Source organism: Elgaria multicarinata, chromosome 3 (assembly GCF_023053635.1).
Source record: "Elgaria multicarinata webbii isolate HBS135686 ecotype San Diego chromosome 3, rElgMul1.1.pri, whole genome shotgun sequence".
In the NCBI taxonomy this organism is placed as follows: Eukaryota; Metazoa; Chordata; class Lepidosauria; order Squamata; family Anguidae; genus Elgaria; species Elgaria multicarinata.
In genome coordinates, this window is record NC_086173.1 from 84,708,941 (window position 1) to 84,735,135 (window position 26,195).

At 42.3% G+C, this 26,195-nt stretch overlaps 2 protein-coding genes across 2 annotated transcripts in view; one reads left to right on the top strand and one right to left on the bottom strand.

Annotated features, from left to right (window-relative positions):
* SMAD5 (SMAD family member 5) overlaps positions 1-26,195 on the top strand; it is a 320,505-nt gene that overhangs the window by 155,742 nt on the left and 138,568 nt on the right. The gene's annotated exons all lie outside the window — the stretch shown is intronic.
* The window catches only part of TRPC7 (transient receptor potential cation channel subfamily C member 7), a 148,002-nt gene that overhangs the window by 23,484 nt on the left and 98,323 nt on the right, over positions 1-26,195 (bottom strand). The window contains exons 4-6 of the mRNA XM_063123309.1: positions 18,893-19,109; positions 11,093-11,326; positions 5,779-6,043 (exon numbers count right to left, since the gene is read on the bottom strand). Coding sequence (XP_062979379.1) covers positions 5,779-6,043; positions 11,093-11,326; positions 18,893-19,109 — 716 coding nt within the window. The remainder of the gene's footprint in view (positions 1-5,778; positions 6,044-11,092; positions 11,327-18,892; positions 19,110-26,195) is intronic.

Below are 26,195 nucleotides of genomic sequence, written 5' to 3' on the forward strand. Positions count from 1 at the left end.
GTATGTGTCAGGTTCTGTCCTACAGCTCCACCTGGCAGCCGCATCCCTTGCCTCTGGACTTTGCCTTTCGCCTCCGGCCCTGTTTGGACTCTGTTTTGCTTTTGGACTCTGAACCCTGCTTGCTTCTGGACCTTGCCTTTGCCTCTGGCCCTACTAGGGGCGGATCCGCACGTCGGCTCCAGAGCGCATTTATGCGACTCTAGGGCACCCCAGAAACGATAGTCTGTACTTGCCTGTAAAAAGAAACTAGGAAGAGACGGAGCCGCCGCCGCCGCCACCCAGCTCTCCCCGGCCGGATCGGAGAGTTCTTTTTGAAGAAGGCGGGGGTAGAGAGCTTTTTCCACTGTCCACCCAACCTTCTTCCGCCGAGCTCTCCGTCCCTGTTGAGGAGCCGGCTAGGGAGAGCTGGGCGTCGTCGTCGTCTCCGTCTCTTCCTAGTTTCTTTTTACAGGCAAGTACAGACTATTGTTTCTGGGGTGACCTAGAGTTGTATAAATGCGCTCTGGGGCCGACGTGCGGATCCGCCCCTGGACTCTGTTGCCGGTTCCACTGCCATCCACCCCGGCCCTGGCGTTCCTGCGCTGAGGCCTTGCCACCCACGCCCCGGACCCTGACAGTATGTCACGTACTTCACTTTCTGGATTCAGTCTGTTTTATTCAGACATTTCTACCAACAATTTCAAATACAAAGTATCCTCTTTTTCCTATATGAAAATTACCATCAGGTATGAAAAAATGTCACATGTGAAGCATCCCTGATTTCATTTGATGGTGAACATATAGAAGTCGCTCTGCAGCAAATAAGCAACACTAGTGACTATCTCTAGGATTGGATCTAGAGCCATCATTCCTCCAGCAAAAAGATTCCGATTGTAGAATTGGACATGCAGTCCTGTCCTCCCCAGTACAGCAGCACAACTCAGTATCCTCTAGGGCCATGGCTAGACCAGGCTTATATCCTGGGATCATCCTGGAATCATCCCTGTGTGTCCACAAGATGCACAGGGGATCCTGGGGGCAGGGAGGGATGATCCCTCCCTTAGACCAGGATTTCACCTTGCCCTTTAATTCCACTTTTTCCACGGTCTTGGGATGATCCCAAGACAGCGGAACATGTTGCAGCTTGTTCCAGCTCCTTGCAAGTCACTGCGAGGAGCCGGGACCCAGGCTGAGGAGCTGTGTGCCCATCGAGGGGGGGGGATGGTGAGGTTTTTTTGTTTTTGTTTTTTAAACAACTTACCTCTCGTTCGAGCGCTCCTGCGCTCATTTCCCTGTTAAAAAAACCCAAAATGGCAGCCACGATGTCACGCGCCACGTGTAGACCAGGGCGAGATAAAATCATGAGAGTGTTGCCCTACTATCCCCTCGTCTAGCCATGGCCTAGATCTGCACAAAATGGTTTTCCAAATTTAAGAGATGAAGCTTTGGAAAGCTGCTTTTAAATTTGGCAACGATTTTTCTACATTTCTGTACTTCATTATCCCATAAAAAATGGAAAACTGTTATTAATATAAGCAAGACCTTAAATAAGAGACCTGGTCAGTGTTTTCCCATTAAACTTTGCATTTTTCAGAAATATATCTTTTATAAATGTAAAATTCTGCCTTTCAAGGTTGTTATCTAAATCACTTATCCAGCTGAATTAACTAACCTTGATGTCAGCAGTAGCTTTCCATTAACCTTTTGTTATAATTTGGAAGTGTTCCACCTAATTTTTATTTGTTTAATTTTTTTTTACTCAGCAATTTTAATACATTGTGTCAAATCTGCTCTTTTTCCCTGCAACCTAAGCATTGATCTCTGCTCTGGAATGCTTCCATATTCTCCTTGAAACTCTAATTGCTAAGTGTGCATTGTGCATAACGACAATGGCATTGTAGACTAAGGTCCGATTCAGGAAGTCCCTGGTATGAATAATCTCACCTTTGCCATGTTCTTACTAGGTGGCCTTAAACAAGCCACTCTCTCTCAGCCTCAGGCCTTCTACTATCTGTAATATGGGAGATAACAATACTGACTTACCGTAAAGTGAATTGTAAGGATTACAATAAAGTATGGGGGAGAAATTTGCACTTCCCTAATTTGTGAACCAATACATGAACTGAAATACAGTTATCCTTGGGTATTCACTCTTCTCTGAATGTTGCAATGCAGTTCTTTGGTTGAAACATTGCATATGAAAATGCATATAGTCAGTTAAAGTATAGTCAGTTATATTAAACTGTGTACACTAGTGAAAATAAAGTGTAAAAATGCATTAAATTAGAGAAAATGGATTGCAAAAATGTGCATATTAGGCAAATGCAATACAAAACTGTATATTATAGGAGGAATGTACACATGCATTTTTGTGTAGACCGTTTTTTAAAAAAATCACAAGCTGATACAGAAATGGAATGGAAAGGCTGGAAAAATGAGTACCTGAGAGAAACTGAAATGGCACCTCCTCAGGCCAAATCCCCAAATTTGACCTGGATCTGAGGTGGTACCAGGTTGGCCCGAGGTGCCTCAAGGCCAATACAGATTGGTACTTAATCCTCAGGGTGCCTCGGACTGATTCAGGACAGTACTGGGCCTCTCCACCCCACCACCCACATGGGAAAGCTGGCACAAGGCCAGCCGTGAGTCCAGGTATCCCCCATCTTGTAACTGTTCATTTGGTTTCTATTTCCTAGATGTAGAACTTGGCATTTTCCCTTATTAAATTTCATTCTGTTGTTTCCAGCCCAGCACTCCAGCCTATCAAGATCACTTTGAAGTTTGTTTCTGTCTTCCAGGGTATTAGCTATCCCACCCAATTTTGTGTCAGTTGTGCAAGCTGGAGCTGTGCACCTTGGCTTCATCCCCAACTGCCCTGCATGCACCAACCTCACCCACTCAGTCCTTTGCATTTCCATTGGAAGTGGGCCTGACGCACATCTAGTTGACACCTCAAAGGACTGTGAGAGCATTCGTAAAGTACAATGGTTTCAAGTAACCGTAAAATAATTCAGTTTTGAACTGCAAAAAAGATATTTTTAAAAGAAAACCCTCGCATACAAAATCCACTGTACATAATATAATAAAGTTTTTCACTTCCTTTGACACATATATTTGACTGATATATTTGACATGCAAATGATAATAAAGAGATTCACCTATTTTTTTTAATAGGAAAAGGGGATTTTGCTGTTTACATTAGAATTTAGTGATGTATTCTTTTATATGCTTTACTATGTAGTGATGGCGATGACCAGATATTATCCTTCTTGGGGATTAAGCAAGCATTTATATACTTTACAGTTTGGTAAACTGCAGACTGGGGGAAGTGAAGGAAATGATTCAAATTTATCCAGCAAATTAAAATCAAAAGCCAAGTCCATCTCATGAAGCTGCTGGCTGCTTCTCTCCCTCTGTTTTGCATGTTATCTCCCTTACTATAATATATATCGGTCTCCAAAGGGTGATAGGATTTTTCTTTTCATTACTACACATTGCAAGCTCAACAGAGGGTTTTGTTATTTCGTCAAGAACTTAAGCCATATAGTAATATGTGATATTAAAGCCATGCAGCATAATTTGACAGATAATTGAGCTGCTTGTTGACTTGTCATTGTTATGGTAAGTGTTAGATTTATTTCTTTCAGGATAGATCGCGTATGTAAATCTCTGCTGCATAATTTCTCTCCCGTCTGAAAAAAAGCATAAGGCATCTTTTGAAGTAAATCCCTTTTTCCTTAGAAAGCTAAGAGTCCTAGGCCTGATCTATATCTTCAAAGAAAATTCATGGTAATGTCCTTTGGGAAATATACTTGTTCAGAATGCACAAGCGGGGATATAATCATGTGACCAAAGACTTCCCTGTGTTAATAACACCTTTTTGGTGTTGCTGAACTTTCTCTATAAGATGCTACATTTCAACATGCAAGGAGAAACTTTAGTTGGTTTTTAATATGGGGAAATGTTTAAACATTCCCCACCTTCATTCTGAAATGCAGAAGTGATATTTCTGATAGTTGAAAAAGTCCTAGTCCTGTCAAATATTTTAGTCAATCTATAATATAAATATAGAAAAAGCAACACCAAAAATAGCAATCACCTTCTCTCTCAGTCCTAGAGGGAACAGAGACACAGTGGGTTCATCCCAACTTGGTCTGCTGGGCCAACATGTGGGGACAATGTTCTTGGCACCCCTGCATATTTTACCTATGTCATCTATGGCAGGGCCCACCACAGCGCTTCATGCCTGATGGGTCAGCATTCCAGGGAGGACAAGGATCCCACCCCTCATAGAAATGGGGAAGGTAGGTCAGGGGTTTTTCAGTAGAGCTCCCAGTCCAGTTAAATTAAGCCTTCTATCTACATTACTGGACCTCTACCCAGGTCACCTAGCAGTTGATTATCTATGACAGGGACCCTCTGAAGGGCTTAAAATCTCTATCAAGGGCTCCCTCTTCCTAATGGTCAGGCCATTTGGAGACCTGTTGCCTAAGATGCTGCTGAGGCAGCATTCTCTGGCACAGTGAAGGCTCTGGCTCCACTGTTGCCAGGTAATCTCAAGTGGAAACGAGAAGGGGCAGCTGGAAATGTGCCGACTAGGGTTAATAGTTGTAGCCACATGACAGTTACCACCACATTGCTGTTCATTTAATCACTCAATGAGAAGGAATTCAGCTTAGCATTAATTCAGGTTTAAATTGCTTAACCCCTCCCCTCTTGTTATATGAACTGAAGCAGGAAGAAGTAAAAAAAAGAAAAAAAAGAAGACAGTTGCAACCTCAAATCTGCTCTCTTGTGTGCCTTCTTTAGGGAACAGTCTTTAATTACAGGATTAGACACTATTTCCCACTTGCAATGCCTGTCAAAAGAAGATGTGTGCACTAGAGAGTAGAATTAAGGGCACACAGGCAGTTGAAAATCAGATTTTTTTTTTATTCTGGGCACTTGACAGTGAGGTGCAACATTGTTGTCTATTCCCGCATATTCTTGCAATAGTATTTAAATACCACATAGTGATTGGGAGGTCTATTGAATATATAAAGGGCAGAGATGTGTGTTCATTTTCAGGGCTAGTCCAAACAGCTTCAAATCTCAGACTTTCAGGGAACAGTTTTTAAGGATTGTACAAAACCTGCTGCTGCACTGCTGAGTTTTGGGAGAGAACTGAATTATATCAAAATAAAATAAAATGGGACTGTGCTACACCTGAAACAATCACCTTTCTCATACACATCAGAGGGTCTGTGGGGGTTTAAAGGTTTTTCAGCATTCACCCAAGAAATCTTATGGAGTAACGATTAAGAAACTTCCCTGCTCTGTGGCTTGGAGTGCCAAAACAGACATGACTTTTAATCTGTATCTAGTAGTTCTAGTAGCTTTTTTCCTCTCCCCATTGTTCCTCCAGAGTAAGTGCAGGGGCTTGATCATGAGTGGCATCCTCACAGGTGGCAGGGTTAGAGGGGCCTTTGAGATCTGCATTGGGCCCGCTCTATCCATTTTTCAAATGCATTTTTGTATGCATTTCTCTTGTACATGCATTTTTTATGCAATTTTGCCTAATATATACTTGTTTGCCAGCATTTTCCTAATGTAATGCATTTTAAACATTTTTTACTAATATATACATTTTTACCTGCACTTTTCTTTCATGCACTTTTCCTTTTATTAAATTCTCCCCCATCCTTAAGTACGACACTTGATATGCAGCTATACACACTCTGTAGTTCTATAAAACATACACAATAATAGAAGTTAGGGTAGGAAGCTAGTTGAGCTCAAAGCTGTACAATAGATACTCACGTCGTAAATGCTGGGTTATATTTTGCACCAAGGTAGTAAGAGTAAAGGTTGAACATTCCGATCATGAAGGCGAGAAATACCATGATAAAAATGACCATGAATTTGAAGATGTCTTTCACAGTCCTTCCCAAAGAGATCTGGAGAGGACCAAAACTTTCATTGGCTGGAAGAATGTATGCAATCCGGGAGAAGCTGAGTACCACTGCTATTGCATAGAGTCCTTCTGATATGATCTGAGGATCTGAGGGAAGCCATTTGCTCCTGGCTAAAATGAAACACAGATTATTATTATTATTATTATTATTATTATTATTATTATTATTATTATTACTACTACTACTACTACTACTACTACTATTAGGAACCAAGTGAGAAAAAAGTCATAAAATTGCAGTAGGAAGAACCAGGCTATGTTTTCCATCACTGGAAGATTTCTGAGATCAAGAGTGGACAACTGCAATAAGTCCAGGGGGCATTTGTACCCCACTTGTGGACACCAAAACAGTTAATTTTTTTAAAAAATGAAGTTTATGGGTAGTATCCAAGGTTAGTCCTGCAAAGAGTAGACCCATTGAAAAGAATAGGATTGAATTTAGTTATGGCTAACTTAAGTCCCATTCATTTCAGTGGGTCTACTCTAAATAGGACTAAGCTTGGATACTACCCTGTAGCTGCTACGGAAAGTCCAAAGGGTCAAAATTAGCTTGTTTTGCAAGCTAAATCTGATCCTCTTGGTGCTCTGTAACTGCTGTAGACATTATTCTTTCTTCCTTCCTTCCTTCCTTCCCAAAATTCAGGGAGCAGCAGGGGGGGGCATGTGACCCTCTGCATGCATGTTGCCTACTATGTCCTAAATATTATTATTATTATTATTATTATTATTATTATTATTATTATTATTTTATATAGCACCATTAATGTACATGGTGCTGTACAGAGTAAAACAATAAATAGCAAGACCCTTGTTTTTTCTCTTGCTCTCCCTTCCTGTTCATTTTGCTTTAATCATCTTTTTCTTGTGCCTTCCTTCTCTGTTCCAGCATTCATCTGCAAGTTTCCCAGGACCAAATAGTGTGCTTTAGCCAAAGGAGAGGCACACCGAGGAACAATACTACTAGCATCACAGATAGGGTGACCATATGACAAGGAGGACACAGCTCCTGTATCTTTAACAACAGTTGCATTGAAAAGTGAATTTCAGCAGGTGTCATTTGTATATATGGGGAACCTGGTGAAATTTCCTCTTCATCACAACAGTTAAAGCTGCAGGTGCCCTGGCCTCTTTTATATCTGATCACATTAGTATAGCTCTTGCACTTTAACTGTTGTGAGGAAGAGGGAATTTCACCAGGTTCTCCATATATACAAATGACACCTGCAGAAATTCCCTTTTCTGTGCAACTGTTAAAGATACAGGAGCCCTGTCCTCCTTTTCATAAGGTCACCCTAATCACCGATCTGAGCACTGTGCAGAGAAATATATGCTTCTCTCATGAAATCAGCACTTTACAAAAATTATAACTCTTCTATTATAGCCAAGCCCACTGAAAATTGTCATGCCAGAATAATATCCTTGCATGTCTGTGCTCACAAGAAAATCCAATTTCCTCAGCACTGACCTTAGCTCCTCAAATTTATGTGTGTATTGGACTCAGGAACCAACAAAGTTGGGTGGGAGTTACTATGTGTGCTGACAGACTAACATTGTGAGATTGAGAGTGGCCAGAAAATGGTTGAGCTTTGACCAGCTGGCAGAGAGTGGGAGTGGTAGAAGCCTTGTAGTAAGCATCGTAGCACCTGCGCTGCTCTGTTTGTGGTAGCCCGGTTGGACAAAATGTTACCACACTGGTTTTAAAACTGGTATTTACCTCTATCCTTATAGCATGCACGTAGTTTGAATTTATTTTTTTTTTTTTTGGTATGGCATTAATAAAGGATAATGCAGGAGTGAGAAGGTGGTACTTGCCTTCCCCCAGACACTGTCACCCACACTGTAAGTGCCTCCTGCCCAAGATTTTCTGATTGAAACCTCTTCCTTTAGTTCTGTTTTAGATGATGGTCACAGCCAGATACTTGGGGTTCCAGTCCATGTCGGGGCTCTAACATCAGTTCTTTAAGTGTGGCTCCAGGATGGAGTCCTCAGACCCCAAGGACAGCACCATGACCTCACACTGGGTAGGTTGTGGCGAGATGGATACCTTGTGCTTTGGGGCTTCTGGGAAAGTGGGGCTCATCCAGGATCTCCCCCCTGCTACTCCATCACCTTAGTGTCCTTGACCTCATTCCCCAAACATGAGGATTCTAAACCTGAAACCATGGCACTGTTTTCCATACAAGATGAAAAATACAGCAAATGCGCTCTTTTGGATGGGCCTGGAAGAAGGGGAAAGGGCAGTAACTGAAACAAACCAGTAAGACATCAGCAGAATGGTGCTCCTTGCAGTGTGTGCTCCTTGCAGCATTATTTAAATTTAAAAAAAATAGAATACCACATAATGTGAAAGAATCCTATTATGATTCTGTACATTGTTTTCTGCCAACAACTGCTGGGTTGGAAGGGATATATTCATAATATGAAAAATTGTCCACACAAAGCATTGTTTGGACACTAAATCTATGTAATATATAGCCTGTGAAAACTAAAAGCTTACTATCCATAAACAGGAAGAAATAGGAACCAAGGCCACAGCTATACCTAAGGTTTATCCTGGGATCATCCTGGGTTCGCCCCTGCCTGAGCACTAGATCCCCTGTGTGTCACCTAGATGAACAGGTTTGGCTCCTGGACGATCCAGGGATAAACCTTAGGTCTAGCTATGGCCCAAGAGGCATAAAGCTGAGCAAGCCTCTATATTGCATTAGAGATGGTAAGCCAATGGCAGTCAAAAGGAATGTGACATATCTCCATGAGCACGGTCACAGTGCTATCACTGCAGAATCATCAGTTGGTTTAGAAGTAGAAGTTTGTATCCATTGTTAGTCTAACTTAAGTCCCATTTATTTCAATGTGATTATTCTTAAGTAGAACTAACATTGGATATAGCCCATAGAGGAAGAAGGTAGAGGTTGGAATTGCATGAATGCAGAAGGTGAACAACAGTCATATCTTGTCATACTGGTGGACCCTTGACCAAATTTCTACTTTTATTATAAAATGTTTTATGTTTTTAATATTTTCACCTATGTATATTAAATTAGATAACAGGACAAGCCATTCACTCCAAATAACACAAATTACAAATTTGACCCACAAGAGGGAGCTCCTTACCCTACAATATGTAAAGATAAAAAGTTAAAATTTCCAAGCAGCATCAAGGAAAGGAAAAACAAACAAACACGAAAACAAAATTTATATGCATGTTATGCTTGATGACTGCTTTACTATGTGTGTTCATGAAGTTTAACCTAAGACATTTTCCTAGGGAAAATGCGAATTATTTACAAGTGTTCTGCCTCTCAGTGTCTGGGTGATATAAATCAATATTGCTTTCCAAGGAACCCACATTGGATCCTGTTGGATTACGATCATTTCTCTAATTTCATGATCTGTATGTTTTTACAAATAACTCTAACAGCATAGAATATCTAAAGGCTCTTAGTTGGCAAGTATTTATTACATGATGAAACCGAACATGAAAATATTAGGCATGAACATTATTTGAGGTGGTATTACAGGGAAAGGAGATTTATGGCTCAGTAATAAGAACTCAGGGATGAACAGAAGGTCAATCTCCAGATGTTTTGGACTTCAACTTCCATAAGTCCCTGCCAGCATGCATAATAGTCAGGAATGCTGGGAGTTGAAGTCCAAAATAACTGATTCCCTGATTTGGTATGACAATAAAATGAAATGAAAAACAAAACACAGCACAGAATATCAACCTCTGAGGAACTAGGAATGGTCAGAAATATTTTGCCCAGTTGAGAAAAGTTACAAAATCTGGAATGAATCATGCAAAGCAAAATGGATTCTGCAGTGCATTCCAGGTATGTGCAAAGACCCTAGCACAGGTAGGGCTCTTTCTGCATACCAAGGACAGGAGGCTGAAATTTAGCACATCTTGCTGGTAGTACTACAACCTGCAGGTTGCCGTCTTGTGTCAACCCCTATTCAGGTCTTCTCTATGGTGGTGCTATGGAAGTTGTAGTCCCATGCTAAGAATTGAAATCCAACCCCAGGTTGAAGGGCCACAGGTTGGAGAAGGCTGGCTTAAGCACACCCTTCTTGTCTGCATCTTCTTCTCACTTGCAAATCAGTACTGCCACTACTTGAAGTGCAAATTGTGGTTGGTTTTCCAATGGCGTACAGGCCATTGATCATTTCGTTCTGGCTTCATTTCCCCTCATCTGGAGGAATCTGTCAATATAGATTGAAAACAAGCTCATAACATGGAAGCAGGGTTCTTTTGAGATTTTAGCTTTGCAAAAATTGGATTATTTTCATAACTGGATGGGACTGGAAATGGCCAGTTGATATCAGTCCAAGTGAGAACTTGAACATTCAATTTTTAGCAAATGTAGTCATGTACCTTGTCTTTGAGGGCTGTCTGTCAATTTCAGAGTGAGCTGAATATTTCATTTTTTGCCTTGAACTTCACCTGCTAAATGTACATAATATCAGGCTGTGAATACTTCTTTGAGTGTCATCACATGGGGAAAATCACATTTTCTTATTGTCGCTTCTCCACACTTCCTCATTCTTCCCGGAGGAGAAAGAGGAAGAAAACAAAGACCACATGGCCCATTCAGAGGCTGATTTTATTGCACCGCTTTTCCTGCACACAGCAGGAGATTGCAGCACATTCTGTTTTTTAAAAAAGAATGAAAGGGGTCTATTTTGCTATGGAAAAATGAGCGGGAGGCACGTGGGAGGCAGTCAACATTATCTACAGGACGCATGCACCTCCGTAAGTTGGCAGTGCGATAAAACGCTCATCTGGTGAACCTCTTTGTCTCTTTTTACTTTGGGAAAGCAGAACAGATTCCTTCATCTGCAGGTTACCTTTTGTACTTTGAATCACAACAACACGCAAGGGAGCAGACAAATCTCCTGGGTGTTGTTGAGGTTGCTCTACCATCACACAACTGGGTTGAGTTTGATCTCAATGCAAATCCAGAATTTCATTTAAGAGCAGATCTCTGTGCTATTATACTCTGTGTTCTCTCTTTTACAAAACTGACAGGATTTGATTCAGCGGAGAGGAATGATTTGTAAATCTCCCAGAACATCAAGAGAAGAAATGGGCTACTTCTTTCTCCAACCAGGATCTTAGCTTGCAAAATGAAATGGTATTATGTGACTATGGTGTCTTACCATATGTGAAGTAGGCAACCTGAGGAGGAAGGGTAACATTATTGAGGTCATCATCTTGAACGTACAGATCCACGTATTGTTGTGCTTCTGATGCTTTGAGAAAAGCCATGAATCTGGCAGTGAAGGAAGCCACAAAGATAGAGAGCATCCCAAAATCCAACAAGTTCCAAAGATGCATGACGTATTCACGGGGGCCTTCTTCCCAGATTTCTTTACATTCAGACCATATCATTCCTGGAATGAACACACACAAATCATGAGTGCAGCTGCCAAAATTGTGTCCCTCAGCATTTTCAGTTATGTTTTCTGTATCCAAACACCAGATGTTGCACTAAATTTGATCTAACGCTAGTCTTTCTGCTTGCCTTTCTTCCCAGGTCAACAAATGCAACATTTCTTTGCCCCAGGCAAACTGTGATCTCTTGTGAAACACAAAATTGTACAGAGCAGACTATATTGTATTATAGCAAAAGTGGGGAACCTCTTTCAATTTCTGAAGGGTGGAATTCAATTTCAAAGAAGCTCTCAGGGGCAGAAATCCAGTGGAGAGTAGGGACAGTGCAGGTGTTCAGTTGGGCTCAAACCCCGGTGAAAAATTGCCAGCTCACCCTGTTAGACACCAGTCTGTGGAACCCAGCACTTGCCTGACTCATCATGTGCTGAGTCAGTCAACAACGTGGGTGACTCAGTGAGTCGCCATTTTCTGCAGAAATGGGGGTTTGTTTTTGTCTGTTAAATATTACATTTGCATAAATGGAAGCCTTAGAAGGGAGATATACTCAAAATAAGAGGCATGAATACTTGTAATGTTGTGTACATCACCCCTTTAAGGCTGGGGTTGGGTAATTATTGGGGTTTTGGGTTGTGGGGCGGGCATGGGGTGGTCTGTTCATCCCTAGTGGTGGATGGAGGTAAAGGTAAAGGGGCGGAACTTAAGGCAAAAAGGGAAGGGCCAAAAATATGGGAGGAAAATACCAAGGTATTGTAGCTTAAAGTTCTTAAAGTTCCATCACACCTGGGAATAAATGCTGGCTACCATGGCTTCTCCACTCCTGGTTTCGTCACTCAGTTACTTCCTGTTTGAAAACAGGAAGTAAACAATGAGCACTCACAATGAGCACTCAGGAGTTGTAATCACGCTGCTTCTGCCACACACATCAGGAGAGAGCAGCAACCGGACTTTTTCCGGGGGTGGGTGGGTTGCGGCGCAAGGAAGGCCAGAAGGGGCGGAAGGGGCGCAAGAGGCAGATGCCGTCATGTGAGGGACCTGCGAAAAATCTGTGAGTGCCCAGTAATGAGTGTGCAATAAAATGCTCTTCAGATGGAGCTCTTAGTGCCATTAAGAAAGCTGTAAGAGAGGCATTCCAACCTTTTAGAATGAGGATAAAACTGCACCAAAGCTGGGAAACATCCAGCAAATCAATAGTTGGGAGCAAGAGGGCGGGGGTGGTTGAAGGGATGTAGCCCTTCGGTAAACTGTGTAGGGCTGGATTGGGGCCCTAGGAAGGCTTGGGCCCCGGGCTTGAGGTTTGTCACACAGACCCCGTCTCATAGCACAGCAACTAATAAAGGTTTATAACGGTTTTGACAATTACATATACCGTTCTCAACCCGTTTTCAAAGTGTTGCATCCTGCTTGGTTTAGATCTGGCCACTGTCTTTCAGAATAAAGAATATTATCAGAATCATACTGAACATTGTATAGTGATTTCAAGCGTTCAGAGCACTTCACGTGCATTATCTAGTTGCAGCCCATACAACAACCCTGTAAGGCAAGACAATATTATAATCCCACATGTTGCAGGTAGAAGGATTGAGGCTGAGAGAGAAGGGTGTGAATGTGCTTGTCTAAGGCCATCTTCTGAGTTCATGGCAGTGGCATCATTCAAACCAGGGATTTCCTCATTGGTAACTCAACCTCTTAGCCACTATATGTCATTAAAAATAATGTGAGATATAAATGCTGTAACTTGCAGCTCGTCTCAGAAAAGGGGGCAAAATCAGGGTGTTTCCTGTAGAAAACCCAGAGGCAAACTCAGCATATATTCTCTATTTTCTTTACCTGTCATGTACCAGTAGCCTATAAAAACATCCCTTTTTTCTCTTTTCCTTTATAAATGAAGACAATGGCTGCTGTAGTAATTTCTCCATTTCTTGAGTTATATTTTCTGTTATATTGATGCATTTTGTTAAATGTATACTTATGATTTAATGCACAATAATACACACACACACACACACACACACACACACACACACACCTTTTTCAAAATACTCATCTCCTTGAAGGCATTTAAAAATATGATTTGGAAAATAAATAATTCATGCTGTCATTCATGAATTTTTTTACAGCTTGTCGTTTATTTACTTTTTCCAAATCTAATGCCATCCACCGTTTGCGTTGAAGACATTTTCATTTGGGACTGCATGAATCAATGCAGTTTTTTGTTTACAATGCAAACAGGCAGGAGCAGAGCCGCTAGAGTCCGTTGTCTGAAAGGCAGAGTCAACTTTTCATAAATATTGTAAACCTCAGGTCCAAATCTTCCAAGTAGAGTTTAGCGCAGGGCTGCTGAACCTCAGGCTCAGGATACCAATCTGGCCATCCAGGGGTCCCCAGAAGCCCTCTCCCCTGGCCCTACCCCTTTTCCCCGACCAGTGATCCTTTGGTGGTTTCCTGGATTTTGTGAGGTCCCCCCCCAAACTAAACAGTTGAAATGCCTCTCCTAATAGCAGTCAGAGTTCCAAGCTAAAATAAGATGGCCCCACCCCCTTTATGCCTTTGGCCACACCCACCACTGGGATGCGGCCTCCAAGAGCTTCTCTGAAATGGAATTCAGCCCTCAGGATGAAAAAGGTTCTTCTTGTTTTAGAGTATATCTGCATGGGAGTGTTTCTTCATACAAACCTGTGCTCCTCTAGCAACCCAGGAAAATGTGCGCTCAGGTCACAGCTGCCATAGCAGTGGTGGCTCAGCAGTTGTGGGAATTTGCCACCACCTGATCTAGCATTTGGCACACCGCTCCAAATGCTTGACCATGGAGTTTCACATGTAGCGGTGTTTTAAATGAAAAACAAAAACTGGCCTGAAGTCAAGTCAAGAAGGACGCAGACAGCTGGAGCGTGTTCAGAGGAGGGCAACTAGGATGATCAGGGGTCTGAAAACAAAGCCCTATGAAGAGAGATTGAAAGACCTGGGCATGTTTAGCCTGAAGAAGAGAAGATTGAGGGGAGACATGATAGCACTCTTCAAAGACTTAAAAGGTTGTCACACAGAGGAGGGCCAGGATCTCTTCTCAACCATCTCAGAGTGCAGAACACGGAATAACAGGCTCAAGTTAAAGGAAGCCAGAGTCTGGCTGGACATCAGGAAAAACTTCCTGACTGTTAGACCAGTACGACAATGGAATCAGTTACCTAGGGAGGCTGTGGGCTCTCCCACACTAGAAGCCTTCAAGAGGCAGCTGGACAACCATCTGTCAGGGATGCTTTAGGGTGGATTCCTGTATTGAGCAGGGCGTTGGACTCGATGGCCTTGTAGGCCCCTTCCAACTCTTCTATTCTATGATTCATGACTGCCTCACCATTGCTGGATGCAACTGGAAGCTGCTGTAGACTGCCTTTTCCCCTGTGCTTGCCTTAGTTGGAACTATAACATAAGTCAATGAAATAGTAGCTAAAGAAGCAGCTTCTGGGGTCAACGGTCTTTGCTCAACATTCTCCCATGTAAAACTGTGCCATCTGTTATGACACTACTAATTCTCCAGATCTGCCATCTTATTCACTGGAGAATCAATGAGAGCCACACACTGGTGCCATTTGGCTTAGAGGGATCAGATGTGTTAAACAAGTACAATCAAACCCTTGGGGGGAAATGCAGAGAGAGAAAGAGAGACAGAGCCTTAGTCAGAGAGCTCCAAGATGATTTTCTTACCAATGGATAGTGAGATAGCAGGCAAGCAGTCATTTAAGTAAATATTTCACCCTTTCCCCGTAAGTCAGTATAAATGCAACTGAGCTCAGTTATGATGTTCTTTATTTCAATGTAAAATAGAAAGATTTGGCTTCTGGGTGCAAAAATAAAATAAAATTTATTTATTTATTTAGTTAGTTATTTAGTTATTGCATTTCTATACCACCCAATAGCTGAAGCTCTCTGGGCAGTTCACAAAAATTAAAATTGTAAAGTACAATTTAAAGTGGGCAAAAATCCACCTGGGCCCACAAGGGCAGCAGACACCGCTCTGTCTGGCCCTCATAAGTCCTGGCTGACCTGCCCAGTGCCAGAACAGGCTTGTGCCAGACTGCTCTTGAACCTTGCATTAAGAGGGCCTTTAAGGTGTGCAGGGGGGAATTGCACACTTTCCAGAGGCCCCAGAAAATGCACTCTGCTGAGGGCTCAGGAGCTTTGTGCAGCCTCCTGAGTGCTCAGCAAGCTCAGCTCCTTAGAGCAGGGTCAGGCGAGTAGGGCTCGGCAAACTTGTGCGGTGCCGCCGCCCCCACCCCGGTGAGTTCTCTAAAGCCTCCTTAAACCACAATATAAAAACACTATATAAAAGTACAACCAAAATAAAACCGAGCAGCAATGCAGAGATTTAAAATACAAATTTTAGGCAGCAAAGTTAAAAGACTAAGATAGAAAAATTTTAAAATACTGGGAATATAAAAAGGCCTTCACCTGGCATCAAAAAGAGTATAACATAGGTGCCAGGCGAACCTCATTCCATAGCCAGGGTGCCACAGTAGAAAAGGCCCTCCTCCTGGTAGCCGCCTTATTTCCCTTGTGTGGGGCTCATGGAGAAGGACCCTGAAGATGATATTAGGATCCGGCCAGGTACATATGGGGAGAGGCATTCCTTCATATAACCTGGCCCAAAACCATTTAAGGTTTTGAATGTTATTACCAGCACTTTGAATAAGGTCGAGTCCTGGACTGGCAGCCAGTGAAGCTGGAAAAGTACTGGCATAATGTGGTATTATTGGCCAGTCCCTGTTAATGATCTTGTTTCCATGTTTTGCACCAGCTGAAGTTTCCGGACCATTTTCAAAGGCAGCCCCACATACAATACATTGCAGTAAGCACTGTAGCTAGGCTATCTCTTCCCAGATAAGGGTGTAGTTGATATAACAGTCTAAACTGATAAAAGGTGCTCCTTGCCACTGAGTCCACCTGTGCCTCAAGTGACAGTTCTGGATCCAAGAGCACCCCCAAACTACTAATCTGGCCTTTAGAGGGAGTGCAACCCCCTCCAGAACAGATTGAACATCACCTCGTCAGACAGAGAAACCACCCACTAGTAGTATCTCCATCTTGTCTGGATTGAGTCTCAGTTTGTTGGCCCTCATCCAGTCTATTAACATGCCCAGGCACTGATTCAGAACAGCCACTGCCTCACCTGGGTTTGATGAAAAGGAGAGGTAGAGCTGCATATTGCTGACACCTCAGCCTACTTCTCTGGATAACCTCTCCCAGTGGTTTCATGTGGATGTTGAACAGCATAGGGGATAAAATAGAGCCCTATGGAACCCCATGACCTAGGTGCCATGGCACAGAACAATACTCCTCCAGCTCCACCTTCTGGAATCAGCCATCCAAGTAGGAGCAGAACCATGCAGTGTAGTTCCTCCAACTCACAGCTGAGGCAACCTACCCAGAAAGATACCATGGCTTATGGTATTGAAAGCCACTGAGAGGTCCCAGAGAATCAACAGGATTGCACTCCCCCATCTGTCTCCTAGCAAAGGTCATCTCACTGGATGACCAAGGCAATTCCTGTTCCAAAACTGGGCCTGAAACCTGATTGAAATGGATCAAGATAATCCATTTCACTCAAGAGTGCCTGAAGTTGTCCTGCAACCACCCGCTCAAGCTCCTTGCCCAGGAAGTGGATGTTAGCCACTGGCCTATAATTGTTAACATCCTCTAGGTCCAGGTCAGGCTTTTTCAGGAGTGGTCTGATTACCACCTCTTTTAAAGAGGCTGGCAGCGGTCCCTCTCTCAGGGAGGAATTTACAACCTCCTGGATCCAGCTGGTGATCCCCTCCTTATTTGATGTAATGAGCCATGAAGGGCAAGGGTCTAGCACACAGGTGATTGACAAAACTTGGCCAAGCACCTTGTCCACATCCTTGGGCCTCAGTAACTGAAACTCTTCCAATAAAACTGGAAAGACGGTGCTCTGAACACCTCTACTAGTGGAGCTGCATTAAGCTTGGTGTCCAATTCATGATGAATCACAGCGACTTTATCTTCATAGTGCTACGCAAACTCATCACAGTGTGCTACTGAGGGTTCCACTGTAGAATAGCAGTAATGCAGATTTCTATGACTAAGAGCAGTATGCTAAATTTGTCATATGGGAAATTCTTAATTTGGCAATTTACTTTTCTACTCAACAGCGTCATCACTGCTTCTCTATGCCTTTCCCATAGTTCCTGTTGCCCTCCCTCTCTCTCTCTCTCTCTCTCTCTCTCATTCTAGAACCAAAGTACACATTACACCTGCAGTGAAAGAAGGGTGATGAACAGAAGTGAATTATCCCTGACATATGTTGGAGTATTCAACATGGAGAACAAGGCCAGTTTCTACATAATGCCCCGTGGCCACCAGGGCCATGGATTGGAGCAGTTCAGCTCTTGATCCACATGGTGAGCCAGGAATGGGCTAATTTGCCAGTTTCAGTTCTTATTTCTTATTTTTCCAATCTTAAGTTTGGTTCATCTTGAACTTTGAGCATTTCTTGAACATTACATTCAGTTCACTCAAGCTTTGAGAATTTCTTTTTAAAGTTAAATTAATATTTTTGTGCATCTTTCTCCTACTATATATGCATTTTAATGCATTTTTTTACTAATCTAGGTATTTTGAAAGCCTTTTTCCCAATAAAATGCATTTCTGAACATTTTCTTTTGTAATTTACACATTCTTGTGCACATTTTTGATTTGAGAACTCCAGTGCAAAATTTGGAGACATGCACATTTCTGTCTGTGTAGTGGTTCTGAAGTGTGAAATTAGGTACGTTTGCATCATAATGTGAACTGAATGAATTTCTCCCCCATCCCTAGTGAGTACTCACACTTTACTGCCCAGGTTGGAAATATGGAAGGCCATTTTCAACTGTATCTCAGTGGCAACGCTACTGTGGACTTCAGTCCTTGGGCCCTAACTCTCTATTCACTCTGGTCTCTCTATGTCTGGGTTCCTTTACTTATGTGTGCAGTGTTCCTACCTATTACCAGTGAGAATTCATCTTCAATAAGGCAACATTTTATCCCATCACACAGTAATACTGCAACCAGGACCTCAGGTCCAACCCTTTTTACTTTGTCCTTGAGCTGTGGGGACATACTGCCTTTATTCTATAACTTGTATTATTTCTTTTGTTACCTTAACCTTACATAGCCAAGAGCAAAAGGCCTAGGATTTTATAAAACAAAGAAATCTTTATTAATAATAATATCAAAATGTTCAACAGTAAATCAGTAACTCTTAAAGCTTCTATGTATATTTCCTCATCCACATAAATCCTAGTCACTCTCCCTCCCTCTCTTAGACTCTCTTCACAATTTATCTCAGCCAGCTTATATATCACACACACTTCACCCATCTTCACACATTCAGCCAATCATCTCATGTATGCAAATCCACAATTCCTCTTGTCACTCATCCCTCCCTCCCTCTCCTCATCATAAAATACAGAGTCATAACAAGAATACACATGTATAACTACCGTTCATAATATACATATGAGTAATATCACATGTGCACAGAAGTGGTAAATGATTGCAATTCTACTTACCTAAAACCCATTTCATGATTAGCATTTCCGTCCATGAGAACTGTGTTGTTTTTACTCTAAATACTTGCTTGGGATGATCCATGGCAGTTTCATTGGGAAGCAGCTTTACTCCTTCAAATCGGTCTGAGGCATTCACAACTAACAGTCCAAGAAAAATTGTAAAAGAAACAGCATGTGCCACAAACTTCATGAAGGGGCTCCGAAGTGTCTGTCCCAGCTGAAAATCAAACATGTACAAGCCATAAGGTTATTTTTTTTTCTTATTTTCAAAAGCTTTAGGTTTTTATTGTATGAGAAGCAAGACTTCATTACAGTTTATGAATCAGAGACATATAGGCTCATTTTGGACAACATGTTAGTCAATGCAGTGTGAAAACTCCACTCAATGGTGGAGATTTTAGGGGCTACTCCCCACACAACATGTTCTAACTCCACCGTTGTGTGACTGTGGGCAATCCATCACGATGTTTGATTGACAGTTTCTCTCCTGCCCCAGTCCTCCCAATGGTATCCTATCAGCCATTGCTGCCAAAAAAAAAAAAAAAAAAAAAAAAAAAAAAAAAATCCCAGCAGTGCTCCTAGAGTGGCACTCACTCCTTTCACCGCTCTTGCTAGGGAACTCTGTACCCAGTGGGAAAAGTCAACTCAATGCAATGGGAAACTCCACGGACTCTTCCAGACAACATGCAACACAATGGTTGTGCAGGAACTCTCCTCTGCACAGTGTTCCCCTCCCCCCAAAAAAATCCTGTCAGATGGCATGTTTCTCAACGGTGGTGTAACAATCCACCGTAGAGTTCTAAAACCACCATTGACTAATGTGTTGTCCAAAATGAGCTATATTCAATGCTTAAGTGTACTAGTTTGGATCCAAAGATGTCTTGCATTAGTAGAAAGGCACTTCCACTCTCATAACGCACAGCAGCCTCCCCAAATTCTGATGTATCCCCCACCCTGCTGTGCTGCAGCCTCCCATAGCATTCCAAAGGTTCCCTTGACCCTCAGGAGCCATTTTGGCAGGAATCAAGGACATGAAATTGCCAGATCAAGGTCATGATAGGCCCTGGGACAGTGGGTCCCCCACTATGTCCCCAATACTTAACTCACACACATAACTTGTGCATACACATACATACAGGTAACAATGAAAAAACATTATTATTACATATTTTAATGGAAATCATCTTCCATGCTTTCCTATAAACAAAAGACTAATATCTCTTCCATGGTAGAGACTCAAATACAAACATAAGCTTCCCTTTTAGAGCATATACCACATAGATGCAGGAAACATAAAAACAAAACAGAGCTCTCTGTCTCTCTGTTTGTCTCTCTCTCTCTCACACACACACACACAAGAAAGAAACACAGACTGACCCACTAACTCATTTAGACACAACAGCCAAAAGTACATCCCCATAAATAGCCAGTGCTGGCCCAGGATATTTTGCTGCCTTAGAAGGTCCAGCAGATGCCTCCCATTCCCCCCCACACACTTTTGATCTTGGGCTAATCACTGTCTCTAAACCTAACCTACCTCACAAGTTTGTTGTGAAGATAAAAATCTTTAGCTCCTGGAGAAATGGTGGAACATAAATGTATTTGTTTCTATACCACCGATTAGCTAAAACTCTCTGGGTGGTTCACAGATAATTAAATAGTTCTATTCTAGAGAAACATAATTGTCTTACGCTATGGTCTTAATAAGTCTCCATAGCATATAAAATGGCATTGCATTACTGTCTGCACTCATTTGTATGTGCGTGCATTGAAGACAAGATGTATCCAGTACCCCACTTAGAAATTTATCTTATACTGACCCTGGAGAGGGAGCCTGAAGACTGACATAAACTCTTATAACTCATATGAAACACTAAAAACTTGTAAAACATCCTCTTGCTTCTCATATGCCCCACTCATATGCCTCCATTTTCTGCATGATGAACATCAACTCAAAGGAACTTCATTAACAGGGAAAACAACAAACAAACCAAGTCTGGAGGCACCTTAAAGACTAACACATTTATTCTGACTATAGCCCACTTTGGCCCCATTCCGACAATGCGCTAAACCATGCTGCTTAACCACAAAATGGTTAATGGAATGCATTGCTGTTAACCATTTTGTGGTTAAGCAGCATGGTTTAGCGTGTTGTCGGAATGGGGCCAATATCAGATGCATGGGATATTAAGGGGATTCTCAGGTTTATATATAGTACATATGGTGTGCGGGGCAGAGATTTGTAAATTCCCCAAGTGCACTAACACCCAGCTTCTTGGGAAGGGAGGGCAAAGTTGAATGGCCAAAGTAGTCCACAACCATTGGATACTTTGCAGGAATGATGTAACCCATGTCCAGCCAAAAAGCACAATTTGTGACATTGCACATCATTATTGATCATAGGGCATATATGTTGCATCCGCCTTAACTTCCAATTTCCTGGCTTGAGGCAACATAAGATAGCCTCAACAATGCTCATCAACTGGCAGGTCTTTCAATCGTTGAATTTTAACTCGGATCGACCCATATTGAGCAGGACGAGAATGGGGTGGTGGAGGAGGATCCCATTTTCATAGCAAGAGTAGCGGGTAGGAAAGAGGTGGTACCCTCCTTCCTATAGCTTACCTTTATGCATTCTGTTCCCCAAGGCACTTTTCTCCTCAGCCAATCTCCAATATTAGAAGTGACGTCACTTGTGAGAAAAACGCTTAGGGAAAGCAGCTGCAGGGAAGTAAGCCATAGACAGGGAGAGCTCCTTTTTGCTGTTAAAACTGGATTCCCATCTCTCTCTTTGTACATGAGCAAGGCAGATCTAGGTTTAAACAAATGGACCTGCAGCCTTTTAATCTACTTTGGCCTTAAGCCATTGCCCAAACCCCACATTGTGAGAGTGTTTTATTACAAAGGAGCATTTTAAAGTTTCAATTGTGCCAAGAAACTCTTAGCAGTAACAGAATTGTTCAGGAAAGAAATATTATTACCTTTTTTAAAAAAAGATCACAAATAAATGTACAGGGCTTGCCAAATCTGGGAAGACTTTTGAAAAACCTAGTGACATCAAAGGTCTGAAATGAGTTTCTCTGAATGTAAGAGCATGATCTGTTCTCTTCCTGTCAATTTTTCATAGTGCTTCTGCACTCACTTTAATCATATATACATAGGTGTCTTTGAAGTCAGGGGAACTTTTTAAAGTAAAAGAACAGACATAAATACTTCTACTAAATCTGAAACCCAGCTTCCACCAAGCTAGCATAGTAAGTTCACAAAGTGTTGATATAATTTTAGCCACCCTTTTGTGTGGGCATCTCCACAAAAAGGTCAAAACATCTATGCTTGGACATTTCCTGGTTGATTGCAGAATGGTTGGTGCTGAGGAAAGTTTTGATAATTTTTAAATTAAGTAAAAAAATTGATAAAGGAAAGATCATCCCTTATTCCAACAGTATTCCAAAAGCCAAAAGCCAAAATTCCTTATTCCAAAAGCCAAAAGAAACACAAAAGAAACCTCTCAAGTGCTCTCTAGCATGGGATATACCCCACACTTGACAAAGGCTCTCCCCTGGTTTCTAAATGGCATGTTTCTAAATGGAGTTGATCAGTAAGACTTTGTGAAGCAAATGAGGAAAGGTGGGACTGCTATTAAAAGTCAAACAAATAAGGAATGTCCTTCATCATGAGAAACACCTGGGAGATAAGAAGATGTATGACCATGAAGTAACATGACATCATTTTTTCCCCTTAGAAGATTGGACGGTTGAGTTTTGTTCATTGGAAGAGTCTCACTGAAAACTGATCAGTGTTAGGAAAGGTTAGGAAGGAATTAGCTAGCTGTTCATACTGGGCAGTGAATCTGATCCAGGTTTTGTTGTATGTGGATTTGGTCTTTGTCATATCCCTATAGCATAGGTAGGCCATGTGTGACCACGACCCCATCCTCCAGGGCAAAGCCCCCCTCCTCCTGCTGCCATGCCACCAACATTCACAGCGGCCAAAAAAATGGGTAGTTTGCTGCTACAGACTGATAAAAAGGACAAAGTTGAAAACCAAACGGCTGATAATTTCCCTCCTGCTGATGAATTTGGTGGCATGGTGGCAGCAGGACTTAAGCCCTTGTGCTGGTGGTGAGAATCCAGGGGAGTGGAAAATGACCCACAGAACACCTGAAGTTGTCCACCTTTGCTCTACAGTTTTCTATGATTCTAGAAGAAAGCAAACTTGAAAATAGTTAAAGCAATATGGTACATTATTTCAGCTGGGTTTCATCAAAAGGATCCATGCAACGCCACATGCCTTTATTTCAAGTGCAGGGATGGGGAACCTTTAGTTTATGAGCCAAATGCAGCGCACAGAGGTTTCCTGTCCAGCCTGCCAGTTTATTCCCTTGGCCTCACCTCCTGTGCCAGTAAAGAAAAAGCTCTCACCCCCTTCATCAGGAATTAGCAGAGAAAACTGTTGGCTCTGTTCCGCTGTTGATTGGAGATAAAAGCTTTTCCCTGGGGATAAAGTGCTGATTCAGTCCTGCCTACTTCTAGGAATTGTCCTGCATAGGCCTGGTATTTCCAATGCTACCTGAAAGTACTGCTGAGTGATTGATTCCCGCTTACTTGCGAGTGGACATGTAGAAGCTTGTCCTGCTTACTTCTGAGTAGATATGCAGAGGTTTCTCCTGCTTATCTCTGAGCATGCTCAAAATGGATAAGAGAATCATATTTTGGCCCCACATACTCTGCTTTTCACCTTGCCTATAGATAGAATGGTGGTTCCACACCTTGGACTGAAAAAGGCTCCCTGGGAGAGTATGTCGGGAAATGGCGGCTGGCATGCACCAGGGATTAAAAGTTTCCCATTCTGCTCTGGTGCTTGCTGTAGTCTCTCTTCCATCAAAGTCAATGGGATTTAAAGGTGTGTGGCTTTGATTGGATCATGCCTGTTGTTATTACAATAATATGATGTAATAAAGTTCTCTTCCCAGTAAACAGCATTGACTAGTCAGGGGCTCATGAAGACTTGGGAAGGAACTCCAGTCACTCTGGATCAAAAAGGGGAAGAAAATGTTGTTGACGGAAAGATAGTGGGGATGATCCCCTCCTCTCCGACAGAATGGTACAGCCCTAGAGCTAAGTGTGACAGTGTTATAAAGCTAAGAGGAAAGGTCGTTTGGGGCTGGCCATGCAGTAAGCTGCTCAGCCAGCCCCCCAACATAAGCACTATAGATCAATAGGAAGAAATCTGGGTTGTAGTCCCCACTTGGCCATGGAAGCTCACTGGGTGACGTTGGTCCAGTCACTGGGACTGTTTAGACAACATGCTAAGCCATGATTAGGCCACTAACCCCTTTGCAGCAAATGGTTAGTGAGCATGTTTAAACCATGGTTAGGAATGGTTCATACAACACACTAAGTCATGGTTCGCACAACATGCTAAGGCATAATGTTTAGCTCAAAATGGTTAACCACTGTGGCTTAGCATGTCATCTGAACAGGGTCAATGACTCTCAGCCCAACCTACCTCACAGGGTTGTTGTTGTGAGGATAAAATTGAGAGGAAGAGAATTATGTACACTGCTTTGGGTTCCTTGGAGGAAAAAAGGTGGGATATAAATGAAATAAATAAATAAATAAATAAATAAATAAATAAATAAATAAATTTCAGAGCTGGTTATGTAGGAAGCTGAGCACTCACATCTCAATCTGAGTTGTTCAACAGGGAAAAGGAATTTCTCCCTTCTTACTATGATGTCTGGGAGAGTTCCTTTAATCCTTATTTAACAGGAAGAAGAAAATAATATCCTGAGGGCCAGGATTCCCCAATACAATACAACATTGTATTGAAAAAGTTCATATATCAAAAAACTACATATATAAAATAGCATTCAAAACCATTAAGCGACTTCCAGGCTGATATATGACTTCAGCATATGTTCTTGCCTGTTCTTTTCGTGATGCTTTCTCTCTATGCAAGTTATCTAACAGGAGTTTTTGTCTTCTTCCTACAGGGAAATATAGTTCTTCGGTAGCCACTTAGTGACAGTTGGAGGAGGGAGAAGCAACCTCAGCTGTTTTCTTGAAGCATTTCTAACATTCTTATCTTATGGCAAGACTTTTCATTCCCTTGTTGGGAGGGTTTTTTTTGGGGGGGGGGGGAGGCTGTGTTTCTTTTGTAAAAATGACCCAATGTAGCTTTTCCTGCATAAAATATAGCAACAGCATACAGTGTTTCCATGATATCATTTCTTGAAATTGACAGAATTTGTCTAAGCTAGCGGTGAGGAACCTGTGGCTGCCCATCAACCATTGCTGATATGTGGTCACGTGGCTGCAAAAAAAGCAAATGCTATTTTGGGCTGCATTAATAGAAGTATAACTTCCAAATCATGTGAGGTACTGGTTCACCTCTATTCAGTTGGGCCACGTCTTGAATAATGTGTCCAGTTCTGGGCACCACACTTCAAGAAGGATGCAGACAAGCTGAAGGGGGTTCAGAGGAGAGCAACAAGGATGATCAGGGGTCTGGAAACAAAGCCCTATGAGGAAAGACTGAAAGAAATGAGCATGTTTAGCCTTGAGAAGAGAAGACTAAGGGGAGACATGATAGCACTGTCCTTGAAAGGTTGTTATACAGAGGAGGGCCAGGATCTCTTCTTGATCATCCCAGAGTGCAGGGACTAATCTACACCTGCAGCCCTTTTGCAGTGGAAAAGGCATGCTCCTGAAGGTTCCCTGCTTCTGTAATTGCCCCTCATGGGGCACACATGACTGATCTGTACCACAATTACAGGAGTGCTGTTGCAGGAGCACAGCAGTTCCATACGTAGAAGTGGGAAGGGCTAGGCAGATGGGACTGGGTCACTTGATTTTTTAAAAAATGACTCCTGAGGGATGCACACCAGCAGAGATACACAGCAACACATAGGAGGGATATGAACTGTGTTAAATATGCACTCCTGTGCAAAGATATGTTTGTATTAAAAAAAAACACTCAGTGGTAAAACATGCCGATACCTATGCACACACCTCTCAGCTGATTGGCTGTTTGCTGATCCTGGAATTCATAGCAAACAGCAGTGACCTCGCAAGGGGGTGGGACACATCACAAACATTCTTCAGTATGGATGTGAGAGAGCCAGGAAAAGAAAAAGCAGCCAGGGATATTCCGGGAAAACTGAGAGGTGGAGCCGCAATCACTGCGGGAGCAGGCGAATGTCATGTGGCTGTTTGTGATGACTATGATACAATCCTGCAATAAATAGCTGGTGTAGATTCCCCCTAGGACACATAATAATGTACTCAAGTTACAGGAAGCA